The 17053-nt window shown below is 38.2% G+C and overlaps 4 protein-coding genes across 4 annotated transcripts in view; 2 read left to right on the top strand and 2 right to left on the bottom strand.

The window, feature by feature from the left end:
* LOC105174239 (UDP-glycosyltransferase 73C5) lies at positions 11-1926 on the top strand. The gene has a single exon (XM_011096269.2). The coding sequence runs from the start codon at positions 300-302 to the stop codon at positions 1776-1778; it is 1479 nt and encodes a 492-aa protein (XP_011094571.1). The 5' UTR covers positions 11-299; the 3' UTR covers positions 1779-1926.
* LOC105174238 (UDP-glycosyltransferase 73C3-like) lies at positions 4027-6153 on the top strand. The gene has a single exon (XM_011096268.2). It carries the CDS (start codon positions 4171-4173, stop codon positions 5653-5655), a length of 1485 nt encoding a protein of 494 aa, XP_011094570.1. The 5' UTR covers positions 4027-4170; the 3' UTR covers positions 5656-6153.
* On the bottom strand, positions 7488-9481 carry LOC105174237 (UDP-glycosyltransferase 73D1). The gene has a single exon (XM_011096266.2). It carries the CDS (start codon positions 9075-9077, stop codon positions 7608-7610), a length of 1470 nt encoding a protein of 489 aa, XP_011094568.1. The 5' UTR covers positions 9078-9481; the 3' UTR covers positions 7488-7607.
* LOC105174236 overlaps positions 10798-17053 on the bottom strand; it is a gene marked incomplete in the record, with an annotated part of 9796 nt that continues 3540 nt past the window's right edge. Inside the window, 15 exon segments of the mRNA XM_011096265.2 lie at positions 10798-11346; positions 11455-11595; positions 13478-13571; positions 13655-13711; positions 13854-13918; positions 14352-14597; positions 14682-14738; positions 14810-14867; positions 15021-15234; positions 16092-16258; positions 16356-16408; positions 16487-16546; positions 16629-16710; positions 16813-16905; positions 16995-17053. Coding sequence (XP_011094567.1) covers positions 11218-11346; positions 11455-11595; positions 13478-13571; positions 13655-13711; positions 13854-13918; positions 14352-14597; positions 14682-14738; positions 14810-14867; positions 15021-15234; positions 16092-16258; positions 16356-16408; positions 16487-16546; positions 16629-16710; positions 16813-16905; positions 16995-17053 — 1575 coding nt within the window.

The raw sequence follows: 17053 nt of genomic DNA, 5'->3' as shown, positions 1-17053 counted from the left end.
CCCCTCTCCTCCTCTTAAGTAGCTATGACGAAGGGTAGGAGTCATGATATTTTGTTTGGCTAAGGTTTGGACAAGCAACACCAACCAATAATTTTTACGCCTTTCAATTATTTGAGTGATGACTTTACAACTTAAGGAGCCAAGTTCAAGACTTTCCTAATTGTCATATCAGGGCAAGCATTACCAAGACGCAACAATGTCCTAAAGGTTCTTATCACATGAGGAACATTCACAATATAGCACTAGTAGAACTAAGCCTGATCTAGCTCAAAACCTCAATAATATCCTCCACTATCGCCATGGCCTCCCAATCTCACCAGCTTCACTTCGTCTTGTTCCCTCTTATGGCTCCAGGTCATATGATTCCCATGATAGACATTGCCAAATTGCTGGCGCAGAGAAGCGTTCTCGTTTCTGTAATCACCACACCCCAAAATGCTAGCAGATTTGGTTCAACAGTTGCTCGCGCTGTAAGAGCTGGACTTCAAATTCAATTAGTTGAAATCCGTTTTCCATCTGTAGAAGCTGGGCTGCCTGAAGGCTGCGAGAATCTCGACACTCTTCCTTCACTAGACATGGCCACAAATTTCTTTGTTGCGCTCAATTTATTGCAGAAAGAAGTTGAACAAGTGTTTGACGAGATGAAACCCCGGCCGAGCTGCCTGATTTCAGACATGGGCTTGCCCTGGACAACCCAAATTGCTGAAAAGTTTCATATTCCAAGAATAGTATTCCACGGAACTTGCTGTTTCTCCCTTTTGTGTTCACACAACACAATGGCATCCCAGATTCTTGATACCTTAAACTCAGATTCCGACTACTTTGAGGTGCCTAACTTGCCTGATCGGATCAAACTAAGAAAGTCCCAGGTTACAGGTTCCACAACTAGAAAGTCGGCTGCCTGGAAAGATGTGGCAGATCAAATAAGAGCAGCAGAAAAGACATCATACGGGGTGGTGGTGAATAGTTTCCAGGAGCTGGAGGCAGAGTATGTGAAGGAGTACAGTAAGGTCAAAGGAGAAAAAGTTTGGTGCATAGGTCCCGTTTCGTTGTGCAATAAAGAGAGCCTGGATTTGGCTCAAAGAGGAAACAGTGCTGCCGTTGACGAACAAAATTGCTTAAAATGGCTCGATTCCTACGAACCCGGATCTGTAGTTTACGCTAGTCTTGGCTCGTTAGCGCGACTGACAGTGCAGCAGATGACGGAGCTTGCACTTGGTTTGGAGGAATCAAATAGGCCTTTCATTTGGGCCTTAGGAGGAGACAAGTCAGGTGCATTGGAGGGATGGATTTCAGAGAACGGATTCGAGGAAAGAACTAAAAACAGGGGGCTTCTGATTCGTGGCTGGGCTCCTCAATTGCTGATTCTTTCACACCAGGCGACTGGTGGATTCTTGACGCATTGTGGGTGGAACTCGACGGTTGAAGGGATCTCGGCAGGGGTGCCAATGGTGACATGGCCACTTTTTGCTGAGCAATTCTGTAATGAAAAATTAGTGGTCGAAGTGCTGAGGATTGGAGTGAGCATTGGCGTGGAAGTGCCTGTTAAGTGGGGAGAGGAAGAGAAGGTGGGGGTAGTGGTCAAGAAAGATGATGTGAAGAAAGCTTTAGACTTGTTGATGGACGAAGAGGAAGAAGGAAAAGAAAGGAGAAGAAAAGCAAGAGAGCTTGGAAAATTGGCGAATAAGGCAATCGAAGAAGGAGGTTCTTCTCATGTAAGCATGACATTGCTGATCGAAGAAATTATGGCCAAAGCAAACCATGGAGGATCAACATGACAGACAACGTTTTAGTCTGAGTTGAATGTTTCAAATTTCACGAGCATTCTTACAAAAGTTTGGTTTAACCGAATGATGTACAAGTAGAAACTCGATTTGCTTTCACCATGAATTATGTTCCAAGCATTCCCTGTTCTTTTGAATTACACACAGTAAATTCTTGATCCTCATAAAACTGCTATGTGTGCTCTGGTTAGTTACATGCCCTCTCCAGTCACAGTTTTGATTTAGGTGTACTTAGCAACTTCTGGGTAATAAGAAATTTATGGAAAAGAATACCTAGTACAGACACAATTGATCTGTAGAATTTCCAATTGATCAGAGCAACAAAGGTGCGAAGTAATTCTGCGAAAATGCAAAGTAAATCCATAGATTTCATTTCTGTTAATTTTTGTTACAACCCAGAAATGAGGAAGATGAAGGCTATTTAACTCTACCACCAAAACCGTTTAACAAATTAACAAATTAGCAACTGCCAACTCAAGCTACGTGGTCCAACGAGAAGAGAAATAAATGATGTGTACAATTAGTTTACATAACAAAAAAGCGCGTGAATGCGCTTCTGTTATAGAAAATGCAACTCCCTTTTCGTCTAACCTCGATCGAAAAGATTAGAATCAACACCAGTTCTTGTTCCAACAACAGCAAGTTGCTCTGTAATCTCAAATGTCATGGCAACAATTAAAGATGTAGAAGGCTCAATTCCAACGTGATCCAAATTAATGGACAAAATAGAGATAGTGTCGGATGGGTTAGATAAAGATGCAGCAAGCCTTCTTGTGTCGTAGTTTTCTGGACACGTTGACACCCACTATGATGAGACTGACAGCTGCGTGTGAAACCAGAAATGCGTTGTGACAATGTCACAGAAGGTACAATTTCAATGGGGCCTAACACTCAATGGACTCACTTCACCCCGAAATCAGAAATGCGTAAGCCATTGCGTCATGAATGCAAGAAAACATTATTTACATAACAGCCTTTCAGAATTTAAAATTTGCATCACCACCACTGTACTTTTGCCTAATCAAAATTGTCTCCACATAATGATTTATTAAACCTTCACTTGTCTATCTATATTATTATTATATATTAATTAAGTGGTAGAATTTCATAAAAATTAGATAGGAAAAATATTTATACACTAAATGTCATTTTTTAAAATAAAAATTAAATGGAGTTTAAAATTTTGCTTTCTCAAATTACTTAAATCCATTTAATAAGCAGTTAATTAAGCAATATCATATTTTATATACATTCTTTAACCTTATTATAATTTTATCAAAATGTCTTTACTTTCGTTTTTCTTTATAAATCTTCTGTACAACCGATCAAGATCATTATTTTCTATGTCAAATGATTTTGGTTGAGATGAAATAATTTTTTAGTATGTGTTTGGATGTGAAATAAAAATATAATAATAATTGATGTGTATAAAATATTGCCTAAAAAATAGATACTAATAATAATTATTATTATATTTAATATAAAACGTGTTTGAGATGTTTTTTCAAAACGAAAAAAAATTCTCCAGCTCTAAACAGTACAAAGATCTGATAAAATGAGATGAAAAGAATTTGACAAGCAATCGTAGCCACTACATATTAGTATTTTTAATAACGGGCTCACCATGTGATGCTGGCAAATATTCAGGGATCTCAGCGTAAATTCATCGACAGGGACATATCCTATCCTGGATAGACGTACCAAAGTAATAGAAAATCGTAACTCCAATTATATTTGATTAGATCAAAATTAATTATATGATAAATATAATATAATTATCGAGAATTCAATAAAAGTAATCAATTATATAAAAAAATATAATATATTTATCATATAATTAATTTCATTTTACTAAAGCTGATTTGATTAAAAAAAAAATCAAACTAGCATTGGAAGATGCCTAAGAGATTGGGATTATTTTGTTGTATTGTCCTTTCCGATCACTACATTAATAATCAACACATGATTAAAATGTTATAAGCGTCTATTCATGATTGTCTATTCATATACACTAATGCATGCACTGATAACAAGTACTATAACAGAAGTTTGGCAATGTCTTTAGGCAGACCACAGAAACAACGATAGTTTGTCGACCTCGTTTGTATTTTGTCGACCTAATTCGACAAATACATCCATCTTTTACCAAATTTAAATATTAAAAATATGATAGATTCAAATATTTGATGTTATATATGAAAATAGACTAATAATTACTATATATATTGACGATCCAACACACAACTTTTTGAGTTTGAAACGGAAGAAACTCTTAATCTTTGAGTATTCGTGCTGTGAGTGTGTGTATATATATATATATATATTAACGTTTCGAACAGTTAAATTAATTCAAACTCCAACCGTGAATCTCTCAGAAGTCATTTCGATGGCCTTGCCACCAGATCAGCATCTGAACTTCATTTTGATACCGCTAATGGCCCCTGGCCATACAATTCCGATGATAGACATGGCCAAATTGTTAGCAAAGCACGGTGTCAGCGTAACCATCATAGTTACACCTGCCAACGCCACGCGATTCAGTTCAGTGATCGACCGTGCCGTCAGGTCCGGACTATCCATCCGGCTCCTCCAAATCAGGTTTCCAAGTTCGGAAGCCGGCCTGCCGCCTGGATGTGAAAGCGCAGATTCTCTACCATCTTACTCCTTGATCCAGAATTTCTTTGTAGCTATCAACTTGCTCCAGAAACCTCTGGAGGAGATGTTAAAAGAGCTGGATCCTAGTCCTAGCTGCATTATATGCGACAAGCATCTACCTTGGACTGCTGATACATGCATGAAGTTTCAGATTCCGAGGATAATTTTTGATGGAATGAGCTGTTTTACTCAATTAGTAATGCACAGCTTATACACTTGCAAGATTCATGAGAGGGTTCCTCCGACGGAGCCTTTTGTTGTGCCTGGTTTACCGGATAGGATTGAGTTCACTCGACTCCAGCTTCCCGGATTATTTAATCCGGGCCCCATAAACTTTGGTGATTTCCGAGAGCAAGTGAAGAAAACCGAGTCGATGGCACACGGGGTGGTGGTGAATAGCTTTGAGGAGCTGGAGAAAAGCTATGTAAATGAGTTTCGAAAGGTGAAAGGGGGTAAAGTTTGGAGTATTGGGCCATTATCTCTTTGCAGCAACCACGAGTTAGACAAGGCAGAGAGAGGAAATCAGGCGTCGATTGACATTGAACAGTGTTTGAAGTGGCTTGATAATAGGAATCCAGGGTCTGTAGTATATGCCTGTCTTGGAAGCCTTGGTCGCTTATCGCCTGGCCAATTCATTGAGCTTGCTGAAGGACTGGAATCGTCAACTCATCCGTTTATTCTAGTGGTAAAAGGTGGATCTCGATCAGAAGAGATAGAGAAGTGGATTCAGGATGAAGGGTTTGAGGAGAGAACAAAAGAAAGGGGTCTTTTAATTCGAGGATGGGCTCCTCAAGTACTGATTTTATCCCACCCTTCTGTAGGAGGATTCCTGACGCACTGTGGCTGGAATTCGACTCTTGAAGGTATCTCTGCGGCCTTGCCCATGATCACATGGCCTATATTTGCTGAGCAGTTTCTGAATGAGAAGTTAGTGGTGCAAATACTGGAGACAGGTGTGGGAGTTGGAGCTCAGACAGTCACGCATTTGGGAGAATACGAAAAGGCCGAAAACCAGGTGACGAGGGATGGAATTAAGAGTGCCATTGAGAGGGTAATGGATAAAGGAAAAGAAGGATCTGAAAGAAGGAAAAGGGCACAAGAGCTTGGAGTAATGGCAAAGAGATCGGTCCAAGTAGGAGGATCTTCTTCTCTCAATGTTACCCTGCTAATTCAAGAAATTGCTCAACTGGGTAAAACTAAGAAAGGAATTGCATGAATAGGGGCAAAGTGCATTTTCGGTCCGTATTTTAGGTTCAGTATATTTTTATCATTTAATTTTCATTAATAGTCTCATAAGTTACAAAAATTCTCACTGTAAGTTATTTCGTTAAATTTTGTTAATAATTTGATGAAAAAGGCATCATGGTGAGCAGCTCCTTCAACCTTTTGAATAAGGGTCATATAGCCTTTTGCATCAAGATTAGAACAAAATGTGATGAAATGACTAAAATGAATATTTTATAACTTATGGAATTATTAATGAGAATTTTTATAATTAACGGGACGGCAAGCAGTAACCCGAAAATACGGAATGAAAAATGCTATTTCCATCTCATCATCTGTTGGGTTTAGTATTTGAACATCACCTGTTCTGGTTTTCCTTTTTCCCGTTGCAGTCTGTATATCACATGTATTGTGTGAAGTGTGTGGTAAAGTTTCCAATCAAGAAAGTGGAGAACAAGTTCAGCAACTAAATCAGGTTGTCTGCCTGCCATTCTCATTGTTGTTTCTTTATTGTTTCTTTTGCTCATTTATATTTTGTAGGGATTAATACTGTCTGCATGGACCCCCGTTTTTGGATTCCCATATGCCTCTGCCGGTGTGTATATGTACGTAATTGGGAAGCAGGCCTTTATCTCAATATTCTCAAACTCTTTTAGCGGTTCAATCTATGACATCCTAAATTTTTTATTTTTTAATTTATCATATGATTCAATTCCAACATTTTGTTTATATTACATTACATATTAAATACAACCTAAATCTTTATAACATTAATTTAAACAAATTCTATTGAAACTAGATTCATTTCTCTTAATCTTTCAGATTTTCTTTTTCTCCGCACACCAGAGTTTTAGTGACTTTCAAATGACGACCACAGTTCAACGCATGTCCCTAAAATCATTTAATTAGTTACAAATGATCCATTAATACAAGGCTTTCATTATTTAAAATAATCAGATCAATAATCATCTAATTTACAATCAGCTGTTGTTATTATATTTGTGAAGGGAGCAGCACGCGGTGCCGGTTATCGATTCTGACATAATTTGTAAGCTTCCAGGCCCCCTTGGGGCTCTGTCTTTTTCAACTTTCTTTCTCTTTTATCTTCTTTTCCTGCCATAACCCTAAAATAGGATATGGGCTAATCGTCTTAAATTTATGAATGGGTCCAGCTCAATGGAGTAACAAAAAATCTTAAGATTTGTTTGGGGTTATTCGTTTCTATATGCACTTTCAGTGGCAGACTTTTTCGCTCTTGTATCATTTTTGACTTTTATTGTTCTGGCGCCCTCAGTTCACAGATGTTTATCTTCTACTCCTGTGATTTTCATATTTAGCATAAAATATTAAAATAATCAAATCCACCTCAAATAAATTTTATTTAGTGACCATGACCGACTTTTGCAAAATACTGCTTTCTTGAGCCAGCGACATGTTAAGTCCAATATAATCTGAAATAATTTAAAACCAAGTCCACCCTATTGATTTTTGTGTACAATACTAATATCCAGTAATGCATTATTGCATGGCAAAGAGCGGAAGATTTTGATTTAATTTTGGTTTGATCAAATTTAAATCAATTATATATCGAGTACAATATATTTATAGTGTTATTGATGCATAGAAAAAAAAATGACCAATCATATTACAAATATATCATATGTGCTCTGTATGTAATTTGATTGGATAAAACTTGATTTAATTAGGTAAGAATATATCCGCAATTTATCAGTCTTTTAACTTGTCATCACCTAAAGTGCATGCTATGGGCTGCTACAGCCCACGATTTCAGAAAAGGAGAAATGTGGAAAATAATTACATACATCAGATAAAGACCAAGTATTTCCATATTAAGGCTATTCTAATTTGATAGCGAAGTACATATATAGATAGCTGAAAGCACCTGGTCGAGAAAAAGACACTCTTGAGTTGTACAGTTTATCTCTATCCAAGAATTAATGCTTGTTCCATAATGTCCTGAATCAGAACGGATATGTTACGATGAGCAGATCCACTGTTCTCCATCTTACTCATTGCTACTGACCTAAGATCTTGAGCCCTAATTCTTCTCTTTTCACCTTCTTCACCTCCACCCATCAGCATTCCTATAGCATTTCCAACTTGTTCTTTCATCACAAGCACTCCAACTTTCTCTTCTTCTCCCCATCTGACGGGGAGTTCCACCCCAACTCGCACCCCAATCCTTAGTATCTCCACAATCAATTTCTCGTTCAAGAACTGTTCAGCGAACATGGGCCAAGTTATCATAGGCACCCCGGAGCAAACCCCTTCTATCGTGGAATTCCAGCCGCAATGTGTTAAGAAACCACTAATTGCTGGATGGGACAATATCAGTACTTGTGGTGCCCAGCCCTTGATCAAGAGGCCCCTTCCGTGGATTCTCTCCTCAAATCTTTCCTCCACCAACCATTTCTCCATCTCTTCAAACCTATTTCCCGTCTTTATGACCCAAATAAATGGTTGTTTTGATGCTTCCAGGCCAAGCCCAAGTTCTATTAATTGTTCAGGAACTAGCCGGCACTGGCTGCCAAGGCAGGCATAAAGAACAGACTTGGGTTTCTTTGAATCAAGCCACTCTAAGCACTTTCGTTCGTCAATGGAAGCTCGATTCCCTCTCTCAAATTTGTCCAATACTTCCCTGTTACATAGAGAAACCGGCCCTATGCAGAAAACCTTCTTGTCAATGGCGCTTCTGTATTCTTCCACGCAGCCAGCCTCCAGTTCAGTAAACGTATTTACCACAACCCCATAGGCATTTGTTTCAGCCTCTTGCATTTGGTCCCGAATATCATCCAGGTCCGGCAAAGCCACAAACGATCCCGGAAGCTGAGCTTTCGTTATTTGGACGCTGACAGGCAACCCAGGGATGAGAAACGGCTCTGAATCAGATTTGACAGAAAGATGAGGCCTGTAAAGCTTCACATTGTGCGAACTCAGCAGCGAAAAACAGCCCATCCCGTGAAAAACCAATCTTGGGACTTTAAATTTCCTCGCCATCTTAGATGTCCAGGAGAGACATTTATCAGAAATTATGCAGCTAGGCGGGGGACCATGCTCCTGTAAGTATTGCTCCAGGGGCTCCTGGAGCATATCAAGGGCAGTATAGAATCTTCTAATAAGGTCCCTGGAAGGGACACTGTCAAGATTTTCGCAGCCTGGCGGCAGCCCAACTTCTTGGCAGGGAAATGGGATTTCTATCAGGCGGATCTGCAATCCCGCTGCTCGGGCCCGATGGATAGATTTCGTGAACCGGGAAGTATTGTTCGGGGTGGTAACTAAGCTTGTAATAACGCCATGCTGAGCCAATAACTTGGCCATGTCTATCATTGGGATCATATGGCCTTGGGCCAGCAATGGAACGAGCACGAAGTGAAGTTGTAAACTGGATGCCATGAGCTTGATGTCGAAGAAGATTGTTGAAATGGGAAAGATAAGGAAAGACTAAAGAAGGGCTTGCATTCCGGGAAATTGCAGATGAGTCTTATAAAGTAAGCTTGACTGGGTCCAGAATATTGGTGAGTAAGAACAAATGGAATGGTGGAAGCAACTGCGGGCTTGACGCAGTCTAGAATCTAGATTGAGTTGATTGAGTCAATTGATCGGCGTATAAGCTGGGGCTGAGTTTTGTTGAATCACGCCGCAATCCATGATTTGCCAGCACCAGCACCAGCACCAGCACCGGCCCCGCCGTTCACGTTTTGTTTCAGTTTTAAACATATCCTTCTTATGCTCTTGTTGGCAGCATTTTGGCAATCTCTTTCTTGGCTTATTCACACACACCAAAAAAGAAAAATGACTACTCCTGTTCAGATAAATTTATTGAAGTATTTTTATGAGAATAACTTGATCTGATTGAACTAGAGACAATTGCAAATTTAAAATCCAAATAAAATTATGTCAGTCTGGATATCTACGGATATTAATTCAGATCATCTTCATCAAGGTCATCTAGTTTGAACTTTGTTGGGATGGTGTTAGTAATTAGATAAGGGTCAGAGTCACAAAAATCGTCCTGACAAAATCGACAATCAAATTAATTAAGTGATTGAGACAGAGACTAGAGCAAATAGACATATCTTATTTAACAATTTAATTTGGAAAATTATATGGCCTAACTCAAATGAGTGAAGTTACTCGAGCAATCAAAAGTATAGTCATCAACTGTTATTTAGATCGTTCTTCATAAAGAAAAAGAAAGAAAGAAAATCCATACTTTAGGTTGATTAGGAAGCGAAGAGGGGAAGAATAGAAACAAAACCAGTGGTGGTTAGAAATTGACTTAAGTCCACCAATATCCTATTTTGATATTTTGTGCAGCCTGAAGCCATATTTCTATTTGGCGTGGGAAAAACTTAATAGTAAAAGACAAGCAGGTTCCTTTGTTTTTCTGTTCCTCTTGTGGAAATAGGATTGTTAATGAAAGTGGAGTTTACTTAAACATGTGCTCCAATGTAATTGTTAGACCAAATATTATTTTAGAAAAATAAATAAATTATAGGACATACATGTCTTTGAAATCACATGGGAAAGGGATTCAAAAGGCAGGGGCCCAGAGGTTGCACGTCACGTGGGTGAAGTGCGCCTTGACATTTACACATGTAATGTCTCATACTCAATAATCACGGTATAATTTTGTCTCTGAGCTGAGTGAGTAATGCGGATGATCGTGGACTTCCACTTCCAGACTTCATCTCACATGCTTTTGCCTAAATTAACAACCACCTTAAACGACTCAATGCATATTGCTTGTGCCAAACCAGAATATGCCGTAACAGGCAATTAGGCACACTAGTAAGGTAAATTGAAATCAAACAATTCTTTTTTAACAAATATACTAGAATCCTGTTAGTAACTGGGTCACGTCCCGCATATTTTGATTCTTACTGCTTTTCACTCTAAAATTGGGAGCCTAAAGATAGCAAGAGAACAATTGCTAGTAAAGAGACTAGGTAAAACTACCCGTATCTGTATGGCACATCTGAAAAATGAAAGAAAAATAATACAAACTATGATACATAAATCAAGGTCTCTTGTGTTATTTTTAAGAAACAGGGATTAAAATAAAACTGAAAGAATAGGAAAAAACAAGGAAAAACTAAAAGGGTAAATAACATTGGAGGGAAGCATACGTAAATTTGACATCCATGTTGTCTTAAGCAAGATACAAGAGTACAATGGATTGTACCTGAGATAATAAAAGGTGCTTTGCTGTTGGGAAGCATTACTAGTTACTAGGGAGGGCCGCGTTTCCGACCAGCCAAGAGTTATTTACACGCAGCAAATATCATAGGGGAAAAGTAAAAATGAGACTATGCCCTCCCATCTTCAACAATAAACTACTGATGACAACTTTTTACAATTCAACCACCATCTCAACCAGCCAAATCTCTCCCTATTCCTTCTCTCCTACTCACTCAGTCTGGAAACTTGTCAAAATATGTTAATCATAAGAAATATAAATAAAAACCAATTTACACCAACCCATAAAGCCAAGCCGCTAAGGAAACGGCTTAAATGGCTTTGCTTTCTGATATCACTGCAACGGAACATCACCATCTCCTTCTTCATTGTTAATAATTCGACATTTTGGAACTGCTTTTTCTAACATAGATGTCCCCTTGAAAGTAATCATTTGCCAACAGGTTTTTCTGTAATTAAGGAGCTGCAAATACATAGGACCAATTAAGAATGATAGGTCCTGAAAATGTTGCAGCTTCTCTTTTATTTAACAGGATGGAAAAGGGTGTACAGCAGTCAGAGCTTTGCATACCTGCTCTTGTGGTATCCTTTTAAATCCAAACTTCTCTGTCCATATTGACTTCGCCTCATCCGTGGCAGGGAGAACAAAGCTTTTCACATTCAAAAATGCAAGCAGTTTCTCGATGCAGGAGTATAGCACCTGGAAGTATCCCTGCAAAGCCATCTCAACTGCATCAGAAAAATATGCTTCCATGATTCAAAACAAAAAGAAAACAGCAGCAGAATTTGCAGTGCGCAAAGAGAACACTCCATCCCTAATTGGATCAGCTTACTAATAAAGCCGATGCATGCTATTGCCGTATTTACATCTAATTAAATGAAGTAGTTCTAATATCAAACCCTAGGAACTTCACCACCATTTCAATGTGGGATTACATAAAAGCAACATCAATCCTTGAGCATCTCTGCCCATATCATGAGGCCAAACAATGCAAAATTTCACCACTTACCCCGAAAACTACAGGCCATGAGGACAAATAAAAGCTGTTACACTCAGTTACCTCTGTGATTCCCTGCCATGAACCCAAACCTCTAGTCCACCATCGAATAGTACCACCGAACACCAAAACATCAAAATCTTCATCATTTAGAATTTTTCCTAAAATGCAAGATATATGGCAAAGTTTTCCAGATTCTGGCACTGATGTAGTATTCTTGACTACTTGTGAGGTCAACCAGATTATACCTGGTAAAGTTTTCTCATCTTGGAATTATGTAGTAATCTCAATGGGCTTCCCAATATCATATAATGTGGCATTGAGACTCAAGAAGATGAACTTAACATGGGAACAGCAACAGCAAGAAAGCAAGTGGCTTCAAAACAACACCAATGGAGTTGATTGCAGGAGCTCTGCTGATGAAGGAGGTAGTGCTTGGTAAGAAGATGCAAGTGACTAAGAAACCCAAAGGGTGCTGGGCATGGTATTTTGTGCAATTCAGAGAAGCAAATAAGAAGTGAAATAGGGATGACGGAACAGAAGACAGTTGATAGCTTACTCTCCAGCCAAACGTAGTCAATTTGGACGAATTTAAAGGAAAACCTCTCTATATAAAGACAAGGTATTCCCAAGGGGACACCCAATGGTTGAGGACCAAACATTTCACAATTGAAGTTGAGGTCTTGGGTTCGAACCCATTGGGTGGGTGTGTGAATGGGTGCATGCGTGGGTTGAAAAAAAGAATAGAAGACATGAAGGAAATAAATGTGGTTTCAATAACCTTTAAGGTCAACTTTTAGGACAACAACCAAGACAATCAAAAACAAAGTACGAGCAAAATCCTTCATCATCCACAATTGATATCACAAAATGTGGAAGACAAGAATCCTTCTAAAGCATGCTTAGAGATATTCGGATCGTAAATTGTATTAGGCATTTGGAATGAGAAATTAAAATGGGATTGAGTTTGATGGGATTTAAAAAAAAACCTTCCAAGTTATTTGAAGTCCTGTGTAAAAAGTAGGATGTGAAGGTGAGAACTTATACCTAACAAGGCTTTCACAATATTATGCTTGTGATTCACCATTTATTAAGGGCAAAGGGAGTAAAAGATCAATTCCAGGACCTTGAAGTTCTAGCTAATTCCCAACATGAAAGTTGAATTCAAATCTTATTCCCTTCTTTTCCAACTCCAAATTCTGATACTATTGTTAATCCATGACAAAGACGGTGTTAGGGGGGAAAACAAACTAAACAAAACGAATCACCATAAGAGCAGGCAAACAATTCCAGAGAAAACTTACGAAATGACTTCTTCCAAATGTAAGAGAAATCACACGAGGAATTTAAGGAGTAACGTAGTCAAATACTTACAATTTTATTACAAGTCCTCACATCTACGGATTGTAATGACTTGATGTATTTGTTTGTTTTTGTGGGTTTTAATACAAATTAACTTACCAAAAAAAGTAAGGGGAACAGTACAATTGATCTTGCAAAAATTGCAAGACTTAATTTACTTAGGCACCAGTCAGTACGTTACAAAAGTAAAAAGCTTCAGGAATAGAAATATTCTTGAAGAGTGAAATAACTTACCTTGCCTTGATTACCGATGCGTGTAGCAGCCAGTGGGAGTTCAGCCATTTCTTGTCCAAAAATCCGTAGGATCCCAGCTGATACAACTATTGAGCTGCAAGATTTGAGAAATGCTTAACCAAGAAGAATATATTATCAGTAGCCAAGGTAAAATGTGAGAAGTAGAACGGTTCTTACTTCACGGTCAGAATAGCACAATACATTCCACTGAAATCTTGACCCCTTATATTTCTCCTGATCAAGAGAAAGCAAGACAGAGAGACAAAAAAGGGAGGGAGTGGGGGAGACATAGTATATGAGACAAGGCTAGACATGATTGAAAAATACAGACGAGAAAAGAAGTCATGTTAGAAAGCAAAAAAGAAGTCAAGCATACCCATAAGCCAAGGATGGAATGAAGTCACGTCCAGTTTCTGAATCGACAATTGGGTCAAAACAATCCTGGAACAAATTGATACACAGCAACAATAATCAAAACTTCGAAGATGTATCAAGAAAAATTCATAAAAAGATTATGAATACTGTTGCGGAACCAATAATACCAATATATAGCAAAAGTTGGTAACAAAGAAAATTTCAGCTGGAGAAGATCATATTTCTCCGTTTTCCGGAAAATGATAGTTCACAGGCAAAAATCATCATCATAAATGAAGGCAACTCGTGTACAAGACTAGAGTATATCCAACCATGAATAAAAAACATCCATCTTTCTTAGTTACTTAAGTGATGAATAATAACTTGATCCAGACAAATATTGGATGCTGAAAAATATTCTGCACTGTGGTCATACTGCCAAGGTTGATCGGCATATTTAGTGAACAGAGTGAAATTACATAGAACGATGAACATCAAATTACTAGGGAACAACTCTTACATGAAATATAGCTACAGCCTGCGACAGCAACACTCTGGTTTCTCGAGACATAATTTTCCCATTCAATAGCCTCCACCTCACATCAAAATCAGTATCAGCAACTGAAGTCTTTTCTGTTTGCTTCTTCTTTATAATGTCCAAAGCAGAATCAGGAATCTTTTCTGCACCAGCATTCAGCAAATTCTGCAGAGCAGAATATATCCACTTGCAATCTGCGGAACAAAACCATTTTCCTTTTGGAAGTTCCTGCATAAGGATTTCCCAGATGCAAGACTGTTAAAGAAAATGCAAGAGGGGAAGAAACAAAATCCTTATACTTCATGTACTCACCTTTAAATCAGCCAACTTGCATTTTTTCAAACAGCCCACATGATATTCCTTCTCACACTGGGAAATATGGAATGTACTGAGTGCATTGTACTCCACAATATGAGCTAAGAGAAAAGGCATGAAGATACCTGATCACATAATATAACAGTGCGTGGCCCAAAACCAGATTTACTGAAATCGTAGCCTCTGTCCAAAGGGGGAAAAAAACATGGAGACAGAGAAAAAATATTCTTATATTAACATAAACTAAAATAGACACATTAGCTTTTAAATCTACATCGACCTAACACCATATCATAAACCTAGGAAGCAAAGAGGTTAGTTATATACGTATGTTACCTGCAGATAACACATGCTATTACTTCAGCTTCTTCTGGGTTCTTGACAATGCGAATACAACGATCTGTTATTTGTGCTATTGGATCAATACCAGAAACTCTGCCTGCAGCAACAGCATTGGCATTCCGCTTAACGAATTTTTCCCTCTGGAAGATGTTTTGGCAATAGGTACAATACCATTTTCCACGAGGGATGCTCGACAGAGATGCACACTCTGCATTGTAAGAAAAGATACAAGTTAAACATAACTATTTTGCTATATATACACGAAGTAGAGGATCTGCAAAAGAGCTACAAGCCAGATGTTGCAGGCTGAGACCCAAATTATTTCAACACCCAAACTTAAAGAATCATTAAAGAATGCATGTTTCAGAATCAAACCGAGCATAAACTAAGGACCTTTTCCAAGTATGACATATCTACCAAGACTGGCACTATAAACAGTTCAGCCAATCACTTTGACCCACAAAACCATATTAAGTTTTTAGGAAAAGTTCTTCCCAAATTATCCAAAGTTATCTTTGTAACGTTAGTTTCTTTTAATACACACACAATTCTTTTCATAAGTTTCATTTCTTAAATTATAATCGCCAAATTTACCTTGGCAGAGTGGTTTCTTACTATGTGTATATTTTTCTCTAAGTTTCAATTCTTAAATTTTTAATCTCCAAAATGATCTCCTACAGTCCAAGACTAACAGCCACCGAGACTCCTCTATTCAGTAAAAAATCATCCACTGAGATGCAATCAATTCAATATGGAGATATTTTCCTCTTATGAATGCATGACGACATGCAGTGGGTTATAAGAAGCCCTTTCCTTACACTTTCACTTTTTCTGAGTCAGTTGTTAATTCAGATAGGTTTAACGCCCTACAAAATGTTATGCACATACAAATGCTGGGGATTTCAATCACACACAGCAGAGCAGCCAAAGCATCAACCACATTGCTGAATTATTGAAACAACACACTTCTAAAAGAAATTTTCATATAACCAAAGAAGAAGTTTTACCAGTAATGAGAAGAAAAATAACACATCTAGCTTAACATATTGTAAATCTATAATCCACCTTTGTGAAAGGCCCTTGGACAGCCATCGCATAGCACAAGTTTCCCACCATCAGCACAAATGGTGCACAGGTCATCATTGTCTTTTGAAGAATACTTGCGCCCTTTTAACAGAGAGATGGCAAATTCATGGAGGGACACTCCATTAGATGTGTAGATATACATGTAGCTGCAGAAAAATGAGATGGCATCAGGACCTAGATGCTAAGGAAAAAGGTGCTTGAGAAATGTTAATGATTCAAAGACAAGCGGACAGAAACACTGACGGTTTTCGGCGGGAGGCCCAACCAGCATGAGCTTCAAACTGAGATGGACTAACCTGCTCATAATAGCAAAGATAAATCAATAAATCAACTATAACAATCAGCTATTTCAGCTGCAAAATCAACACTGTTACCATCTTGCTACAGCAGTGGCATATTATTCCTGAGCCCATTTTATATCCATCACGTAGTTTCTACAAGCAGAGAATCAGAAGATTAGAATGACAGAAACAACAAAAAGAAAAAGTAATACATATAACATCTTATATGAACCACCTTGCCATTAGAATAATATGCAACTTCAGTGCCATCTGGTAATGCACCATTCTCAAAGACCAGCTTGTGCATCCTCTGATCTCTGAGTAAAATGACAGCTCGAAGCATGAAACACCAAGATTTTCTCATAAAATTGAATAAATATAAAGAATGCATGAATAAAAACTGAAGAGATTGTAACAACTTTTTAGTTATCTTCAATGAACTCTTTGATTGCTCAGAGCCAGATGGAGATCCACTTTTTAAGGACTTGGAGTGTGACGCAGCATTTGACAACCTGAAACATCACCATCAGATATTGAAACAGCACTTTCTTAATGGAGTTCTTAGATCAATTTATATATAAGAATAGGTATAAGCACCAACTTCTTTAAGATCTTCCTAGTACTCTTCTTCTTCAGTGAGCCATGCAAGGAAGTACTACC

This window comes from Sesamum indicum, linkage group LG11 (genome assembly GCF_000512975.1).
Source record: "Sesamum indicum cultivar Zhongzhi No. 13 linkage group LG11, S_indicum_v1.0, whole genome shotgun sequence".
Taxonomy (NCBI): Eukaryota; Viridiplantae; Streptophyta; class Magnoliopsida; order Lamiales; family Pedaliaceae; genus Sesamum; species Sesamum indicum.
Note: the sequence above shows the minus strand (reverse complement) of the source record. Positions and strands in the feature narration are given on the sequence as shown.